Below are 18,001 nucleotides of genomic sequence, written 5' to 3' on the forward strand. Positions count from 1 at the left end.
TGCTTGCTTTTACTTCATCATTAGATCTGTATCCCCAAAAAAGTTTCGAAAACCTTGTGCACAAAAACTACATGCAGAATTCTAGTGGCAGTCTCAGATCTGAATTAAGTTTTTGTTAATTTCTGTAAAAGGTAATATTGCTGAGTAATAACAAGCAGATCATGATCAGGAACACACGTTTATTTCCAATATTACATCAGTTTGCATGTAGAGAAAATGAGAAGAAATAACAATCAATCATCATCATCACCGCCTGTTTTGTCAATAACTTTCTTCATCCACCTTCTCATACGGAAAAGATGGGTGTAGAATCCATATTTCCCATCCCTGTCACATCCTTCTCCCCAGGACACAATGCCAATCTGATACCAACGGTTGTCATCTGGGTTCTGTGAATGAGGATAAAAGTCATTCTCATGCGTATATCAAATATAAAGGGGAATATGCAAGACATCTAATGAGTGAAGTTCGTGTTTCTCTAGTTGTATACCTTCATGACAAAGGGACCACCGCTGTCCCCTTCACAAGCATCACCCGTTTTCTGTTCCTCTGGTTTGAAGCCTGAAAAGTACATGGGCATTATGAGGAAGCGTCATACTAATTGAAACACTTGTGGTTCACCAAGTCACACTGCACCAATTCACTTTTGGTTAACATATTGGATGGACTTGAGCTACAGTATACAGCAATTCCCATTCTGAGATGAGAACTGCTACTCACCAGCACAGAACATGTTGTCAGTGATGCGGATAGAGGTAGAGGCTCTGCAGATATCCTGTTCAACGATGGGTAGATGGATCTGCTGGAGAACTGTGGGTTGAGACTTGGGGGAGGAAGTCCATGTCTCATAAAGGTTACCCCAGCCTGTCACACGGCCTTTATAGCCAGCAAACATCAATCTAGGAGAAATAGAAAAAAGGATGCTACCATTGCTAGTATGTGAAAAAGCTCAGAAATGTTATTTCATATTTAATCATTACTGATAGCTACATTACACTCTCTTACGTCTTAGCAACCTGCTTGGTTGGTAGACAGACAGGATGAATCTCATCAGTGAAAGTAACGGGCCTCCTCATGTGCAGCAGAGCGATGTCCCGGTTCAGGTTCTCCTTCCAGTTGTACTTGGGGTGGATAATTATCTCATCAATGGCCACAATCTTCTCTGTGCCCTTCTCAAACCTGGGATTAGGTTGAAATAGGGTATTATCCAAGAATGTTTTGGTATGGCTATATTATTGTTTCGTCACGTCTTATGGCATGTCTTGGTTCACTGTTGCACTGTGCAAAAGTCGATGTGTATTGTTTGTTTAATACAGATGAAATGGGAAAATAGGAGATAATCACTCACTTAGCTCTGTTATGTTTGCCAAGGCGGACCAGGATGTCATTGATGGTGAAGTTTTTGTTCCATGGTGGGTAGAGGATGCAGTGGGCTGCAGTGAGGATCCACTCATCACTGATTAGACTGGCCCCACACAGAAGCTCCTGGGGACTTTTCTTGTACAACATCACCTGCCTGACATCAAAGCATACATGAATAACAGGCATCATCATTTTCTTCTGCCAAATTACATCTGTGTCTTTCTTTTAAGGCCGAGGCTCCGGATTTGACTTTTCCGGCCTTGTGCATTTCTCACTGTCAATCGTGAAATTATAATTATTCAGGTTTTACAGGTGAAACATCTATGCAGCATCTGCATACCAACCATCTGATCTCAATGAGTTCCATGGGGATATTTAGGTCTTCTTGAGTTATAGGCTACCGTTTAAAGTAGCCTACAGTTTTGTTTTGAATGAATGTATTGTGAGTGAGTGTATTTTTAGAGCAGATTGTGTTAACAAACTGTAGCATAGCATACCTGTGTTTAGTTTCAATCGAAGCACATATTTTGCCTAGTGGCGTACTTTAGAGTTTTGGCCACATGAGAAAAAAAAGACACTTTCAGACACAATCATCCTAAAATCTCATAAGAAATTAGGTGATGTTTTTTTGTCTTACAGTAACGTTACTATGCTATTATATTTGGGTTAGTTATGTAGAATAGGCTCCTATCATTATGTGTTCTTGCAGACATTGATTCAGCATTGATCTAACGTTATTAAACGGTCCCCATTCGCCAGAGTAGCCCTGTTCTCTATGAGTAGAACAGAGACTATGTTTAAAGTAGAGAATCTCGCATGTGCAAAAGCTTCGGGCCTTTAGCTGTCTGGAAGAAAGGTGCAGAAAAGTCAGATCGGGCAATGCATTGACAACCCCAAAACATATCCTCTAAACGATAGACAGAGATAACTTCCTTTCCCGCTCCCACCGTGTATATGGTCAAACATGATGACCATAATCCTAAGTAGTAGTCCTACGTAATGCAATAGAATAAATGTGGTGTTTTGAATATCTATTCATTTCATTACCATGGTGCACTGGCCACTTCTGCATCAATCCCTTTAACAATACGGCCTCCTTGGTAGGAGTCAATCAGTTCTTGCTCTCTACCGTCCTTCTTACTTATCTTCTCAAACATGGGTCGCTCCCCACACACTGAAAATAAAGCAGAGTTGAATTCAAAGTCATGAAAATAGACACTTTCCTCCTCGGTATGCCGTACCTTACACTTTATGTCCAAAATTATACTACTTACCCATCTCTCCACTGCCAAAGCTCCGAGGGCTGAAGAAGGTTGTTCTGGGCCCAGAGAGTGTTGTCCTTTCCCTTCCCCCAGCCGCCTCCTCATCGTTATCTATTGGGTCATCTGAAAGAGAACAACAGTCCAGCACTCCCAGTAAAGAGCATTTATGATACCTGTCAGATATTTTTCTTCAGAGTCCTAATATTTTAAGTGAATCGTTTAGAACTGGAACAAGTGTTCAGCTCAGTGAAACAGCTCACCACACATTTCAAGGTCACAGTAGTCCACAGTGGTATTTCCATGCTGGTCCACAAAGCACCAGGGTCCCTCCATATCTCCGTCAGGGTTTCTACAGTGGTTCGCCACAAGTTTGACCTCTGGGATGAAATCCTTTCCTTTGCTGAGTGCCAATGCCTTTGGGGAGGCCCAAGGCAGACACTTTTGGCCGTTCGTGGTAACTGAGAGATCCCCAGTATAATCCAAGCCATTGTTGGCCATGCAGTCCTTCTTGGTGTACGTGGCTTTCCCATCCACTGCAGTGGGTACTTTTGGGGGTACCCAAGGCTCCCCTGTAAGGGAACAATCACAATAGAGGACCGCTAAGACATATTGCAACATGCTCTGCACTTTGTTGTTGCGCAAGGACGCATATAAACTACCGTATTGTCATTGTAAAAGCATACCCAGCTAAGCAACAACATGCAGCCAAATGATGGTTATTTTATGCAGTAGGGAAATCATACCACATTTTGGAACGATACATTGCTCTCTCCTGACTGTGGGATCCCTGGTGAAGCACCAAGGTCCTTCAGGAGTTTTGTCTGGGTTCCTGCAATAGTTCTCATACAGGGTCTCATCCAGCAAAGTATTGAACTCCCTAAGAAGAGATGTTTACCCCTCAGCAACGACACAGCAAGAATGGGACAACTTTGAAATTACATCCCTCAAGTCATGGGGTCAATAATACATACGTAATTCTGTGTGGGAAGTTACTGGACCAGTACTGGCATGTTTTTCCTGAGGAAGTAGTGAAGATGGTGCCGTTGTAGTTCTCACCAATGCCCACTGAGCACCATCCTGTAATATGCAGGCCCACATAATATTTGAGAAACAGGATGTCCTGCTCAAAAAAATTTATCTTTAACATTATACAATTTTCCTGGTAGATTCCTCACACTTTTTAGCTGGTTTCAACACAAACATTAACATTTTGTCACAAAATCATTGACATATTTGAAATGCACAGTGTAATCAGGCCATAAGTATTACCATCAAGATGAATACACCCCCTCACTGTATTTATATTGTCCTTGGTTCTCAGCAGTGAAGTGCCTTTGCAAGCTGTGAAGAAGACAAGCAGAATTAGAAAACTTGAGGCAATACTTGCCTCTACTTACTTATCACTGCCAAAGTCGATATTAATGTTTGTTCTTTAAGTATAAAGAGCACAGCATGTGTGGGAAGAGCAAAACATGTGGGGTCACCAACACTGGGGCTAAAGCCTATTCCTCAACCAAGTCGACTCACATCTCAGTTGCACTTTGTTCTGGTTCAATATCATATATTTACATTGGTGTTGTGACTCATGACTGCACACATTTCATGGATAAGGTTTTGATAGAAAACACAAATACTTACCCAAATAGTTGCCCCAAAAGGCCTTCTATATTGAGAAAGATCAATTTAGACAGTTATTTGGGGAGAAATACTATAATCATACTTTATTATGCAAATTAACATAGTGTTACCCAGGTAAACATAAAGCTCATGTTTTAGTTACTAGTAAACCAAGGTGAATATGAATTTGCTTTCCATAATACTTCAATCTAACGAGCCAGACATTCTCACCGTTTTGTCAGGCTTTTCAAAGACTTCACGGGCTTCTTCATGGTCACAGATCTCCTCGATGCACTCCCGTTCCAAGTTCCCAGGTTTCAACTCCTCAAGGAAGGAATTTGCCCGTTTAGCACGGATAAAAACCTGTGAGGCCTCTTTGCTATTAAGAAATACTATAAACAAATATTTGATAACTCAACCCATTGTTTAGTGATATTAAAACAGACAAATAGCCTAATTCACATCAAGGAGTAACAGTTCAAGGGGTATACATTTTCTAAATTTCTATATTTTTGAAACTTTCTTGCTTTTGTGCTCTCTGGGTTGGCAAATAAAAGCTGGTATCTTACCATTTTCACAAAGGGTGATCTGAAGAGTAGAAGAAAATAGTAGAGTGAAAATGAGAGTTGCGGGTATTTGACCCATTCTTATGGATAGTTAAGACAGAACTCAGAACAAAACCTAGGACATCACCAAACCTTCTCACCCCCTCAAAATCCAGTACTCATTGAAACACCCCACTTTCTGTTACATTGAATCCACCTGGTTAATATTGAACCACTATACTAAGACTGACTCGGGGCTGCGCCTCCCATTTGGGCCATGTCACATACAATGTTGCATTCAATATTTCCATTAAAGTTTAAACTACTACATATGACCATGGATAAGCTTTCCACACAATGTCAAGAATTGCTTTCTCAATTGTTTATTTTCTGTCAGGGCCTACTCATGGATTACTTTATATATATATATATATATATATATAAAGAAATTATATTCAGTAATTACAAGCAGAATACCAAATGATAAAGACTTAAAGGCAATGTCAAAAACAAATACACAATAAATCAACCTTTTAAAACACCCCTATCTGCTAATTTAGACTATGATAGTGTGTGCCGCTAAGCTGCATAGACAGGCATAAAAAACACACACTCCAAACCAGAATGTTTGCTGATTCAGTCTCGGACTGTCCCAACCATCGAAAAATTTGCACCCAAATTTTGAGTGAAGCATTGGAGAAAGAGGTGAAAAGTCAAAAGTTGTGTTCAAAAACACATATAACTGTTGTAAAGCCACCACAGAGGTACTTATTTTCTCTCTTTTAATTGGAGTCTTCAACAATAATGATAATATTGTTGATGGGCCCATATTTACAACAGTGTGTTAAAATACAGTAAAGCTATTTAAAAATCCTTCATAAACAATCTCCAGAGATCAAATATATTTTGGTCAGATAAAAAAGAAAACTATTCATAAGGATTTCTCTTTGTAACCATTAAGATATTTCCTAAAATACAGGGGCAGGTAGTTTTAGTAGTCCTTGAAAAGAACATTTGCTGCAGGTAGTGGCTAGATAAGGTCCACCACAAATGTTATATTAGCTTATATCTTTAACTCGTTCACAGCTGTCTCCCTTCTCCAGTAATCTAAATGGAGTATCCTGATGGTGATATCATAACATATTTGATATTCATGACAAAGGTATTTTCCAAGTAAGTACTGCTTATTGTCTTCTTTTAGGTAAAGTACATCTAGAATGCAAAAATTGTTTTTATTCACATTCTTGATTTTATTTGAAGATTTAATTAAACAGCAACAGAAAGCAAAATGGTGTGAATTGCAGTTTTAAACTCCCGTTTCGATCTCTATTGTCTCTGCCACAGAGCTCAGTCCATCCTCGCCATGTAGAATCACCAGGTTGCTGTGTGTTTTGTGCTCCCTTACCACAATGCACTTATCATTAGAGTCTGAGACAATTATCTCAATGATATTCTCATTTAGCTGGAATTGGCCCACATCCTGTTCCAAACCTTCCTCTATTACCACAGGAGATATGTCACTATCATGATATGAGTCACAGGTGCTGACAATAACCTCCCCTAAATTAGGCAAGTCTTCAATGGCCTGAACATACACTACTGTCTGACTCTCCATGTTCTCATCAGGGACATCGACCCATGGCTTGACCTCTGTCTTGCGAGGGGCCTTTCTAGGTCTGCCTCTAGCATAGGCAGAGTGGCTAGACTCCAGAGCTGCTGGGGCGTTAGCTAGCTCCCCAGATGTCCTATCTTCTCTCTTTTGATGGGAGAACTGGTGGTGAACCAGGCTCTGCATTAGCGTGTAGCCAGCACCACATGTCGGACATTTGTAGGACTTCTCTTCAAGGTGGGACTTCATGTGGCAGCGTAGCTTGGTGGCCATGGTGTAGGCTTTCCCACACAGCTCACACTGTGTGAGGTCTCTCCCCTGTGTGTAAACGTTCGTGGGCCCGCAAGGTGTGGGGGTCCCGCAAGGCTTTGCCACATATAGGGCAGAGGTAGACTTCCCCTGTGTGTGATAAGAGGTGTCTGCAGAGTTCAGGCACCTGTGAGAAGTACTGATTGCAATGGTTGCACTTGTAAGGCTTTTCCCCTGTGTGGATGTGTAGATGCCCCAAAAGGTTCCCCTGCTGTCGGAATGTCTTATTGCAGTGGAGACAGGCATAAGGCCGTTCTCCTGTGTGCAAGCACATGTGATTCCTAAGGGAGCCTGAATTGGCCAGTTCGTTACCGAAGACAGGGCACTTGAGCTTAGGAGCGTGGTAATTTTCTTCCTTAGCGCGGTGGGCCTCCCTATGAATACTGAAGGCCAGCGGGCAAAAGCCTTCCCACATATATCGCAGACAAAAGGCCTCTCTCCTGTATGGAGAACTTCATGCTCCTTCAGGTCTCGTTTCATGCCATAGCTCTTGTCACACTGCTGGCACTTGAATGGCCTCTCTCCCTTATGCATCAGAAGGTGGGCCCTGAAGTTCTCTTGGGAGCTGTAATTCCTACCACACTCTGTGCATAAGTAAGGCTTTAGGTCCAAGTGGGTGAATTTGTGCTTCTTCAGGTGATATAGCTGAAAGAAACTCTTGTCACACTGGTCACATGTATACCTCCTTTCCCTGGTGTTAAAGAGGTCTGGAGCCATCATAAGCTCCTCTGTGTCTTGCTTCCCCCCTTTGTCAAGATCCTTTGGGATTTCATCTGAGCTTATATTTTCTATATTTTATATCTGTTTCTTGGCAAGCTCGTCCATTTTCATCACCAACTCTGGACGTAATTTCCAATGTCACTTGACGATCCAGATACCCATTTTTGCACACTTGAAGACGCTTGTGGATGCAGCTGACTAATGAATGCACCTTCCTGGGTTTAGCAGCCAGTCTGCAACTGGCCCTGACAACCTGTGGCCCCTGCACCTCCTGGGCTTTTCTTACCACATTATCTGGTTCTTCACTACTCTTTGAAGGCTCGTCAGCAGGACTCACAAGCTTGTCCTCAGAGCATGGCACATTGGTTATTTCTGGAATGAAACGTTCTGTTTTTATTATTTTGCAAGAGTGAACGTCTCTATTCTGTTCCATTGTTTTCTCACCACTGGAATGAGAGTCTCTCACACATCTCTTGTTCATTTTGTAGATAAGAGGTTTGCTCCTTTTGATTCCAGTCTGGCTTTTCTCCTCCTCCACCACCATAGACTCTGTACACCCCAAACCCTCTGTAAACCCCAGTGGAGAAGTTGACATGAATCTGAATCTTCAGTGTGCTCCTCTGGCTCTGTAAGACATACAAATATCTTCCACGTAACATTTCAGAAACAACTATCCAAATATAAAATGTAATCATTTCATAACATAAAATGCACAATATTTATTAGTTAGTGTGTATTAAGAATGCTATTGAATGTGGGTGTCAGGCTACCTATAAGCTTGAGCTCTTGCTCTGTGGAGTTTACACCTGGGGATCCATCCTCTCTGGACTTGCGAGGTGTAACTTGTTTGCGAGGTTTGCCTGGTGTTGTTAGTGACCCTCCTTGGCTTCCATACGTGTTCCAGAGGATCAGCTAGGAAACTCTGAAGCAGAAGCTCTGTCCTTGGTTGATGTCTTTGCAGGCCCTTAGAAAGAGACTTCCATTCACCTCATGAACAGTAATATTATGTTCATCTTTCCTCCTTGCATTACAGGCAAATCTGCATAAAACAAAGAAAGCGTGTTTCTTCCTCCCAATTACCAAATTAATTATGACAGTAATGTTAATGTGTTTGATACAGCTGAGCACTACAAAACAATAACCATTTGTTTATTTATTTTTTTACCTAGAGACACCTACCTAATCCAATAGCACCTGTCCCAAAGATTCCCCTTGATTATCGTCTGATACACTTCTTCCATCAAGCTCTGACGACAACAAATGTGTTACATTCAATACACTTGCAACGTCATAGAAACTTGAGCAAGTGTGTGCCTCCGCCATCACAACCACTCTGATACACACCTCTGTAAAGTCTTCACTTTGGTCAAAGGTGTTGCTTTGGTCTTCCACGCCCAGAAGCATCCCTTTCTGCAGAGCATGTCCTACACACCAGAGCCCCAACTGGCCATCATTCGCTAGAAAGGGGCCCACTGTCAGTCCACGAGGAACAGCATTCAGCACACTGTGTAGTGAGTCCTGGTTTAGGGATGGGCCCCTCATACCCAGAGAGTCCATCCTATCGGGTGGCAGGTAGCCTAGTAGTTAGAGCGTTGGGCCAGTAACTGAAAGATTGCTAGATTGAATCCCCAAGCTGACAAGGTAAAAATCTGTCGTTCTGCCCCTGAACAAGGCAGTTAACCCACTGTTCATTGGCCATCATTGTAAATAATAATTTGTTCTTAAACTGACTTGCCTAGTTAAATAAAGGTTAAATAAAAAATCAAATTAACTCTCTATAGCCACAAAATGTAGAGACTCACAAAAATGCAAATGTTTTGAATGTCGTGTACAATGTCAAGCTTACAATGACACAAAAATGCACGTTTTGGATATAATTTATAATGACTAGCTACATAGGAAGTGGAAACGTATCTCCTTGACTTGTGTTTCAAGCTGTCATTGTCAGTATAATACAGTACTGTATAAGCAACTGCAGCCACATACACAACGTATATACCATAGGAATATAGCTAGCTGAGATTTATGACCATCGTGTATCAATAATTGTGTGTGACATGCATACGTGATTGCTTGGAGCTGCCAACATGAGTCCCCTGGTGGGTGGCAAGATTCGTCGGGACAATGTATGTAAGCCTGAGCATGCGCGGACAAGGCAACACATTTCAGCGCTAATGTAAGCCCCTAACAAAACAATTAGCTAATGTAATCGAGTTTGCTCACTAACAATATTTGGCCTGCTTAACTGGAAATAGTACACGTCGACAAGGGACCGTGAGTAAGTTTGTCAATGACTTCGTGACACAGGCAGCAAATTATTATGAAGCGCAAGCCAACTATTAACTGGCGAGTTAGCAAGCTAACTAGCTATGGTTTCAGTAGATCGCTGGAACAGGCTTGAGTATATGTCAAAAATCTAGTAACAGTAGTTATTTAACTTGGTAGTTAGCTATTAACGAACGTTATCAACGCGTTTTTATGTATTATTGGTGGCACTGATGATGCTAACAAACTCAAACTAACGTTACTGCATTTGCATAACGTTATGCATGCAACATTGTTGTCTGACTAACCAGTCGACGACAATGTGGACATGATACTATGCCGGTTGGGATATCAAACATCTTTCAAATAGACGGTCGATTCGCGGCAATAACTCGAATTTCAATTAACTCAGGATTTCCACAGGTTCTTGGCCAATTTGTAGCATTATTTTTTTCCATTTGAAAACTCCGGGAAAATCATCGTTCTCCAGCCAAGGACAGAATCCGGAAGTCCTCAAGTTCCTGTCTTCCTAAACATTCCGACAGGAAACGTGTCCTTTCTCGCACATCGTAAATGCTATATTTATCATAATTCGAATGGTTAGAAAGTCACATGATTACATGATATAGGCATGGGTCATTAGCTACCGTGCTTTGCTGTTTTTGTTATTTCCCAACTAGCTAATTTACAATAGTTAATTTGTCAGCGGCAAGAGGAACTCGTGTATGTTATCTCATAGAGCAAGCACCGTAGTCCCGTTTATGGTTTTGTCACTGCCAGACTGAAATTGAATGTCGAGTTTATTTTAAATACTTGGCCTAAATGTATTACCTGAGCCACCTGTATTTATGGACTGCCATTATATTCTGTTTTTTTTCTACCAACAGACCTGCCATGGTATGCTGAGGTGGGGAGTCTGGGGACCTATGCACTATGGCAGAGTCACTTGCCATCCAGGACCATTCAACAGAAGCAGAACTATGCACTAAGTAGTAATATGAATCAATTTGGCCTAGTAGCCAGCAGATCCGACCCGCTTTCTTACAGCTGCAGACAGGCTAGGGTCGGTCAGGCTTCCTGTGTAAATTAATACACCGCGGTGCCGGCGCGAGATATGGCTCTGGAAAAGTACCTACCTTGCTAGTGGTGTAAAGTACTTAAGTAAAATCACTTTAAAGTATTACTAATGTATTTTGGGGGGGTATCTGTACTTTACTTTACTATTTTTGATTCCTAAAGAAAATAATGTACTTTTTACTCCATATATTTCTCCTGAACACACAAAAGTACTCGTTACATTTTGAATGGCTAGCAGGACAGGAAAAGTGTCAAATGTATGCACTTATCAAGAGAACATCCCGGGTCATCTCTATTTGCCTCTGATCTGGCGGACTCACTAAACACAAATGCTTCGTTTGTTAATTTTGTCTGAGTGTTGGAGTGTGCCCCTGGCTGTTCTTAAATAAAATAAAAACAAGAACATTTTGCTGTCTGGTTTGCTTAATATAGGGAATTTGAAATTACTTTTAACAAGTATATTTGACCAATTACATTTACTTTTGATACTTAAGTATATTTAAAATCAAATAATTTTACTCAAGTAGAATTTTAGTGGGTGACTTTTACTTGAGTCGTTTTCTTTTAAGGTATCTTTACTTTTACTCAAGTATGACAATTGGGTACTTTTTCCACCACTGCGTTTTGCGAGCCATATCGCGCCGGCTCCGCTGTTATTTGAAATAGCAGTTGTTCAATCTTCTCGGTATATCAGTTGGGATAATTGGACAATTCGGAGTACAACGTATTTCTCACCCCTGGATTGCGGTGCGTTTTGCGAGCCATATCTCGCATCGGCTCTGATGTGTCTTAATCTACACAGAAAGCCTGTCTGACCCTAGTGCAGCTGTAAGCAAGCGGGTTGGATCGGCTGGATAGCCTAGTAGTGGCTATGTGTTCTCTCCTCTACTAATCAATGACCTGCTGTTTTGATCAGTGGAGGCTGCTGAGGGAAGGACGGCTCATAATAATGGCTGGAATGGAGTAAAAGGAATTAAGCACATGAAAACCAGGTGTTTGATACCATTCCATTCTTGCCATTATTATGAGTCGTCCTCCCCTCTGCGGCCTCCACTGGTTTTCATATAACCGAGTCTGTTTTAATATCTGCTGCATTGATAGCCCATCTTTGCAGGTTAGTTGAATTAAAAGGATGCTAATCGGGGGCAGTTATACAAATAAAATAAAACGTTTGACACTCAGGGATTGTATTTTGATATGCTATATCTTACAGTGAAATAAAAGACATTGAGTCCTTTGAGACTGATGGAGCCAACCAGAGATTGAAAGTCGACCACTTGCTTTTCACCATTGAGAGACATCAAAAATGTTACTTCTGGTGTGAGTATTAGCTATTTCTGTCCAGTGCCTTTACACACAGACTTGTACAAAGAGCCTTAGACTATGACTAAGAGCAGCAAAACTATGTTTAACTGTTTCATTTGTTCTGATACTTTGATACATTTCCCAGTGCCACTAGGCCTATAATTTTTTATGTGAATATTGCATTTTTATTGCTAATGAAATGTACTCTACAACTTCTATTGTTGCTGTGGTATTATTTTTTCATTCATGCATCATTGCTGTAATTTTTAAAATGTATTTTACCTTAAAATTATATTGCCTAAAATGTACCCTTGTCATGTCTTACAGTTTGTGAAGAGTGCAAAGAGTATTTTATTGATGAATGCCCCACACATGGCCCTCCAGTTTTTGTGCCTGACACCCCTGTGCCAGTGGGCGTCCCAAACCGTGCCGCCCTTACTACCCCTAATGGCATTGAGGTCATTCAGGAAGGCAGCGAGGTGGACGTATGCTGCGTAGACAAAGACATTCCCAGGGGGGCATTATTCGGTCCTTACCAGGGTGAAGTGATGTCACAGGACAAGTCCTCTGGTTTCTTCTCCGGGATGGTGAGTTGAATCCACAAACCTTACTATGTTCTGAAAATCACTTTTCACTAGTATATGGTATGCCTCATGAAATTGTCTTCCTAACTCCATGCACCATTTGTAACTTTAAGGCTCTCGCATCTATGTATTTATGTCAATGATGTTTATCCCTAGTTGGTGGAAAAAAACAACTCATACAAATCCATTGATGTTAGCGACGAAACCAAAGCCAACTGGATGAGGTATGTCCGAAATTCTTCAGAGGACATTGAGCGAAACCTGACAGCGTTCCAGCATGGCGAGCACATCTACTTCCAGGTGTGCCGTGACCTGTCAGTGGGAGAGAGGCTGCGGGTATGGTACAGTGATGACTACATGGACCGATTACACCGCATGTCCCAGGACACCATCGGCAGCAACTTGGCCACAGGTAACATACCTACCAGCCTCATCCCTTTGCCAGCCCTCTAGTTAACTACCAAACTTATTTTATTGCTTTCCAGAGTGCTACAATGTGTGTACTTTTCTACCCATATCACTGATCTAAGATCTCCTAAATAGTTACTCTAAGAAATTCATTAGTATGAGTGACTTTGAAGGAAAGATGAAGATCATTTAAATACATTTTGACCACCAGGGGGAGCCATGTTGCAAAATACATGGAGAAGCTCAAACAATGAATGGCAATATCAAACCCGTTGTCACCTTTTTGAAATTAATACTTCACATATCAACATGTCGCACAAATATAGTTCACGAAGAGGATGTTGTCATTTTATTATGTAAGAATGTTTGTTTATATTGTTATAAGCAGTTTTAAGGTGCTTACCCGTCAGAGGCTGATCAAGTTGAACTTGGGGTTTTGAATGATCATCTTGTCTCCCTCCACAACAGTTGAAAAGGACTCACGAGTGTGGTCAAGCCCCTGGAATGTTACAGCCCGGGACCGGGAGGCCACCCAGACCCTCATCGAGCACTACGGGTCCCCAGAAATCCAGAGCCTACTGAACGACCGGACAACCAGAACCAAGCAGATCTTTGAGATCATTGCCAGTCGGATGGAGGCACAGGGCTTCCTGATCAGTGAGAACTCCTGGCAGGCTGGCAAGCGATGCTTCCAAAAGTGGCGCAACATGGAGCGCACGTACAAAGACTATGTGCTGGCGTCCAAGAGGACTGACGCTGGACGCAGGAAACAGCCCGAGTTCTATGACCAGTTCCATGCACTCATGGGCCAGAGGCTGAGCTCCAAGCTGGCTGCTGCTGACACCCCAGCCAGGGCGTTGGCCAAGCTGAAGCCTAAAGCTGTAGCACCAACTCCAAGCCTGCCCCTCTACGCTATTGTAGTCCCATCAGGCCATCCAGTCAACCTCGGTATACCCTCCACCTGCAGCCCAGAGGCAGAGATTGGAGTCCATGCAGGCACCACTGAGCCTGAACCGCTAGCCAGGAAGTCCAGGAGCGAACGGGTCCCACATCCCAAGATACTCCAGTCAAATGCAGAGGAGGAGAGGGCAGAGAATCAACTCCAAAAGGGGAGGAGGAGGTCATGGCTTGGGGATGACAGAGGTAAATTTGTTATGATGTTGAATCTTAGCAGTTGGCCTATAACTGAAAAGGACGCAGCCATTTTCAAAATCACTGACAGTATTTACGTAATAAGTCTTTATTTTTGTCTTCCTATCCATGTCTCCAGCTGCTGAGAACGGTGGGTCCCTGCCTGTGTGGTCGGAGCGGAAAATGATCAGTCAGGACATTGAGGCAACGGAGGCTTTAGTAGAGCTGTACAGCTCTCCAGAGATCCAGGGACTAATCAGGGAGAACAAGACCCGAACCAAGAGGATCTTTGAGATCATAGCTAGCAGGCTAAAGGAGCAAGGCTTCCCCATCAGTGATGTGCCTGAGCAGGCGGGGGAGCGATGCTTCCAGAAATGGCGGAACCTATCGAGGGCGTACAAGGAGTACATCCTCCACCCAGAGAAGGCTGACATGGCAAAGCGGAAGCTTCCGGCCTACTTCAACAGGCTCCAGGACCTCATAGGCCACCGGCTCAGCCTTCAACTATCTGAAGACTCCCCCGAGCCTGATGGCAGCATGGGAGATGCTGAGGCAGATGCAGGGGTTGAGGACATAAGCCAGAATCTGTTACACATTGTGGAGGTGCCGGCGAGCCCCACTGACATTGTCAGTCCCCCCTCCACTTCTGCCTCCTTCTCCTCTTCACATACAGGAAACCCCCTCCATGTTGGAGCCAGTGGGCGGAAGAGAAGGAGGATGGCAAACATATTGGATGTCTTTCAGGGTTACAGGGAGGAGGACAAACGATTGCAAGAGGAGAGGGAAAGGAGGGCAGAAGAGCGATTTAATCAGCTGCGAAGCCTTCTGCAGCAACAGCACACAGAGACTATGGCAGTGATGAGAGAACTGATCAATTCCATGAAGATGAAAAAACAATGAGATATACTGTGAATACAGTTGAAGTCCGAAGTTTACGTACATCTTAGCCAAATACATTTAAACTCAGTTTTTCACAATTCCTGACATTTAATCCTAGTAAAAATTCCCTGGCTTAGGTCAGTTAGGATTTTAAGAATGTGAAATGTCAGAATAATAGTAGAAAGAATGATTTATTTCAGCTTTTATTTCGTTCATCACATTCCCAGTGGGCCAGAAGTTTGCATACACTTAATTAGTATTTGGTGGCATTGCCTTTAAATTGTTTCAGGTTTCAGGTAGCCTTCCACAAGCTTTCCACAATAAGTTGGGTGAATTTTGGCCCATTCCTCCTGACAGAGCTGGTGTAACTGAGTCAGGTTTGTAGGCCTCCTTGCTCGCACACACTTTTTCAGTTCTGCCCACACATTTTCTATAGGATTGAGGTCAGAGCTTTGTGATGGCCACTCCAGTATCTTGACTTTGTTGTCCTTAAGCCATTCTGCCACAACTTTGGAAGTATGCTTGGGGTAATTGTCCATTTGGAAGACCCATTTGCGACCAAGCTTTAACTTCTTGACTGATGTCTTGAGATGTTGCTTCAATATATCCACATAATTGTCCTTCCTCATGATGTCATCTATTTTGTGAAGTGCACCAGTCCCTCCTGCAGCAAAGCACCCACACAACATGATGCTGCCACCCCCATGCTTCACGGTTGTAATGGTGTTCTTTGGCTTGCAAGCCTCCCCTTTTTCCTCCAAACATAACAATGGACATTATGTTCAAACAGTTCTATTTTTGTTTCATCAGACCAGAGGACATTTCTCCAAAAAGTACGATATTTGTCCCCATGTGCAGTTGCAAACCGTAGTCTGGCTTTTTTATGGCGGTTTTGGAGCAGTTTCATCCTTGCTGAGCGGCCTTTCAGGTTATGTCAAAATAGGACTTGTTTTACTGTGGATATAGATACTTGTGTACCCGTTTCCTCCAGCATCTTCACAAGGTCTTTTGCTGTTGTTCTGGGATTGATTTGCACTTTACTCACCAAAGTGTGTTCATCTCTAGGAGACAGAATGTTTCTCCTTCCTGAGCGGTATGACGACTGCGGTGTCCCACGGTGTTTATACTTGCATACTATTTTTGTACAGATGAACGTGATACCTTCAGGCGTTTGGAAATTGCTCCCAAGGATGAACCAGACTTGTGGAGGTCTACAATTTTTCTGAGGACTTGGCTGATTTCTTTTGATTTTCCCATGATGTCAAGCAAAGAGGCACTGAGTTTGAAGGTAGGCCTTGAAATACATCCACAGGTACACCTCCAATTGACTCAAATTATTTCAATTAGCCCATCAGAAGCTTCTAAAGCCATGACATCATTTTCTGGAATTTTCCTAGCTGTTTAAAGGCACGGTCAACCTAGTGTATGTAAACTTCTGACCCACTGGAATTGTGATACAGTGAAATAATCTGTCTGTCAAAAATAGTTGGAAAATGTACTTGTGTCATGCACAAAGTAGATGTCCTAACCAACTTGCCAAAACTATAGTATGTTAACAAGAAATTTGTGGAGTGGTTGAAAAACAAGTTTTAATGACCCCACCCTAAGTGTATGTAAACTTTTGTCTTCAACTGTGTATACACTACCGGTCAAAAGTTTTAGAACACCTACTCATTCATGGGTTTTTATATATTTTCACTATTTTCTACATTGTAGAATAATAGGGAAGACATCAAAACTATGAAGTAACACATATGGAATCATGTAGTATCCAAAAAAGTGTTAACAAACAAATGTATTTTATATTTGACATTCTTCAAATTGCCTTGATGACAGCTTTGCAAACTCTTGGCATTCTCTCAACCAGCTTCATGAGGTATTCACCTGAAATGCATTTCAATTTACAGGTGTGCCTTCTTAAAAGTTCATTTGTGGAATGTCGTTCCTTAATGCGTTTGAGCCAATCAGTTGTGTTGTGACAAGGTAGGGGGGTATACAGAAGACAGCCCTATTTGGTAAAATACCAAGTCCATATTATGGCAAGAACATCCACCATTACTTTAAGACATGAAGGTCAGTCAATCTGGAAAATTTGAAAGTTTGAAAGTTTCTTCAAGTGCAGTCGCAAAAACCATCAAGTGCTATGATGAAACTGGCTCTCATGAGGACCGCCACAGGAATTGAAGACCCAGCGTTACCTCTGCTGCAGAGGATAAGTTCTTTAGAGTTACCAGCCTCAGAAATTGCAGCCCAAATAAATGCTTCACAGATTTCAAGTAACAGACACATCTCAACATAAACTGTTCAGAGGAGACTGTGTGAATCAGGCTTTCATGGTCAAATTGCTGCAAAGAAACCACTACTAAAGGACACCAATAAGAAGAAGAGACTTGCTTGTGCCAAGAAACACGAGCAATGGATATTAGACCGGTGGAAATGTGTCCTTTGGTCTGGAGTCCAAATTGGAAAATTTTGGTTCCAACCACCGTGTCTTTGTGAGACGCATGGTGGGTGAACGGACGATCTCCGCATGTGCATTTCCCACTGTAAAGCATGGAGGAGGAGGTGTTATGGTGTGATGCTTTGGTGCTTTGCTGGTGACACTGTCTGTGATTTATTTAGAATTCAAGGCACACTTAACCAGCATGGCTTCCACAACATTCTGCACCTAGTTGGACTATCATTTGTTTTTCAATAGGACAATGACCCAACATACCTCCAGGTTGTGTAAGGGCTATTTGACCAAGAAGGAGAGTGATGGAATGCTGCATCAGATGACCTGGCCTCCACAATCCCACGACCTCAACCAAATTGAGATGTTTGGGATGAGTTGGATGGCAGAGTGAAGGAAAAGCAGCCAACAAGTGCTCAGCATATGTGGGAACTCCTTCAAGACTGTTGGAAAAGCATTCCATGTGAAGCTGGTTG

General features: G+C 42.3%; 3 protein-coding genes across 6 annotated transcripts; 1 reads left to right on the plus strand and 2 right to left on the minus strand.

Moving 5' to 3' along the window:
• Positions 1–159: 159 nt before the first annotated feature.
• Positions 160–5,028, minus strand: f2 (coagulation factor II (thrombin)). Its single transcript, XM_020477454.2, has 14 exons — positions 4,811–5,028; positions 4,473–4,633; positions 4,263–4,287; positions 3,894–3,965; positions 3,596–3,701; positions 3,368–3,501; positions 2,885–3,193; positions 2,637–2,747; positions 2,410–2,536; positions 1,349–1,516; positions 1,006–1,179; positions 721–899; positions 491–561; positions 160–389 (listed from the first exon to the last, which is right to left on the minus strand). Exons 1-14 carry the CDS (start codon positions 4,884–4,886, stop codon positions 234–236), a joined length of 1,869 nt encoding a protein of 622 aa, XP_020333043.2. The 5' UTR covers positions 4,887–5,028; the 3' UTR covers positions 160–233.
• Positions 5,029–5,246: 218 nt separating this feature from the next.
• znf408 (zinc finger protein 408) lies at positions 5,247–9,086 on the minus strand. Its single transcript, XM_031809068.1, is given in 5 exon segments — positions 5,247–6,698; positions 6,700–7,088; positions 7,091–8,463; positions 8,604–8,671; positions 8,769–9,086. Coding segments are annotated over 3 exon segments (1,329 nt in total). The 5' UTR covers positions 7,425–8,463; positions 8,604–8,671; positions 8,769–9,086; the 3' UTR covers positions 5,247–6,092.
• A 286-nt stretch (positions 9,087–9,372) lies between these two features.
• LOC109885634 (uncharacterized) lies at positions 9,373–15,204 on the plus strand. Of its 4 annotated transcripts, none has more exons than XM_020477482.2 (7): positions 9,373–9,600; positions 10,577–10,681; positions 11,980–12,086; positions 12,399–12,658; positions 12,812–13,067; positions 13,532–14,206; positions 14,334–15,204. In XM_020477482.2, exons 2-7 carry the CDS (start codon positions 10,623–10,625, stop codon positions 15,092–15,094), a joined length of 2,118 nt encoding a protein of 705 aa, XP_020333071.1. In that variant the 5' UTR covers positions 9,373–9,600; positions 10,577–10,622; the 3' UTR covers positions 15,095–15,204. The 4 variants fall into 4 exon arrangements, with proteins under 4 accessions (XP_020333071.1, XP_020333058.1, XP_020333083.1 ...); XM_020477469.2 differs by having other exon boundaries at positions 9,571–9,702; XM_020477494.2 differs by having other exon boundaries at positions 9,571–9,702; positions 10,577–10,678.
• The last annotated feature ends 2,797 nt before the right edge of the window (positions 15,205–18,001 follow it).

This window comes from Oncorhynchus kisutch, linkage group LG3 (genome assembly GCF_002021735.2).
Source record: "Oncorhynchus kisutch isolate 150728-3 linkage group LG3, Okis_V2, whole genome shotgun sequence".
NCBI lineage: Eukaryota > Metazoa > Chordata > Actinopteri > Salmoniformes > Salmonidae > Oncorhynchus > Oncorhynchus kisutch.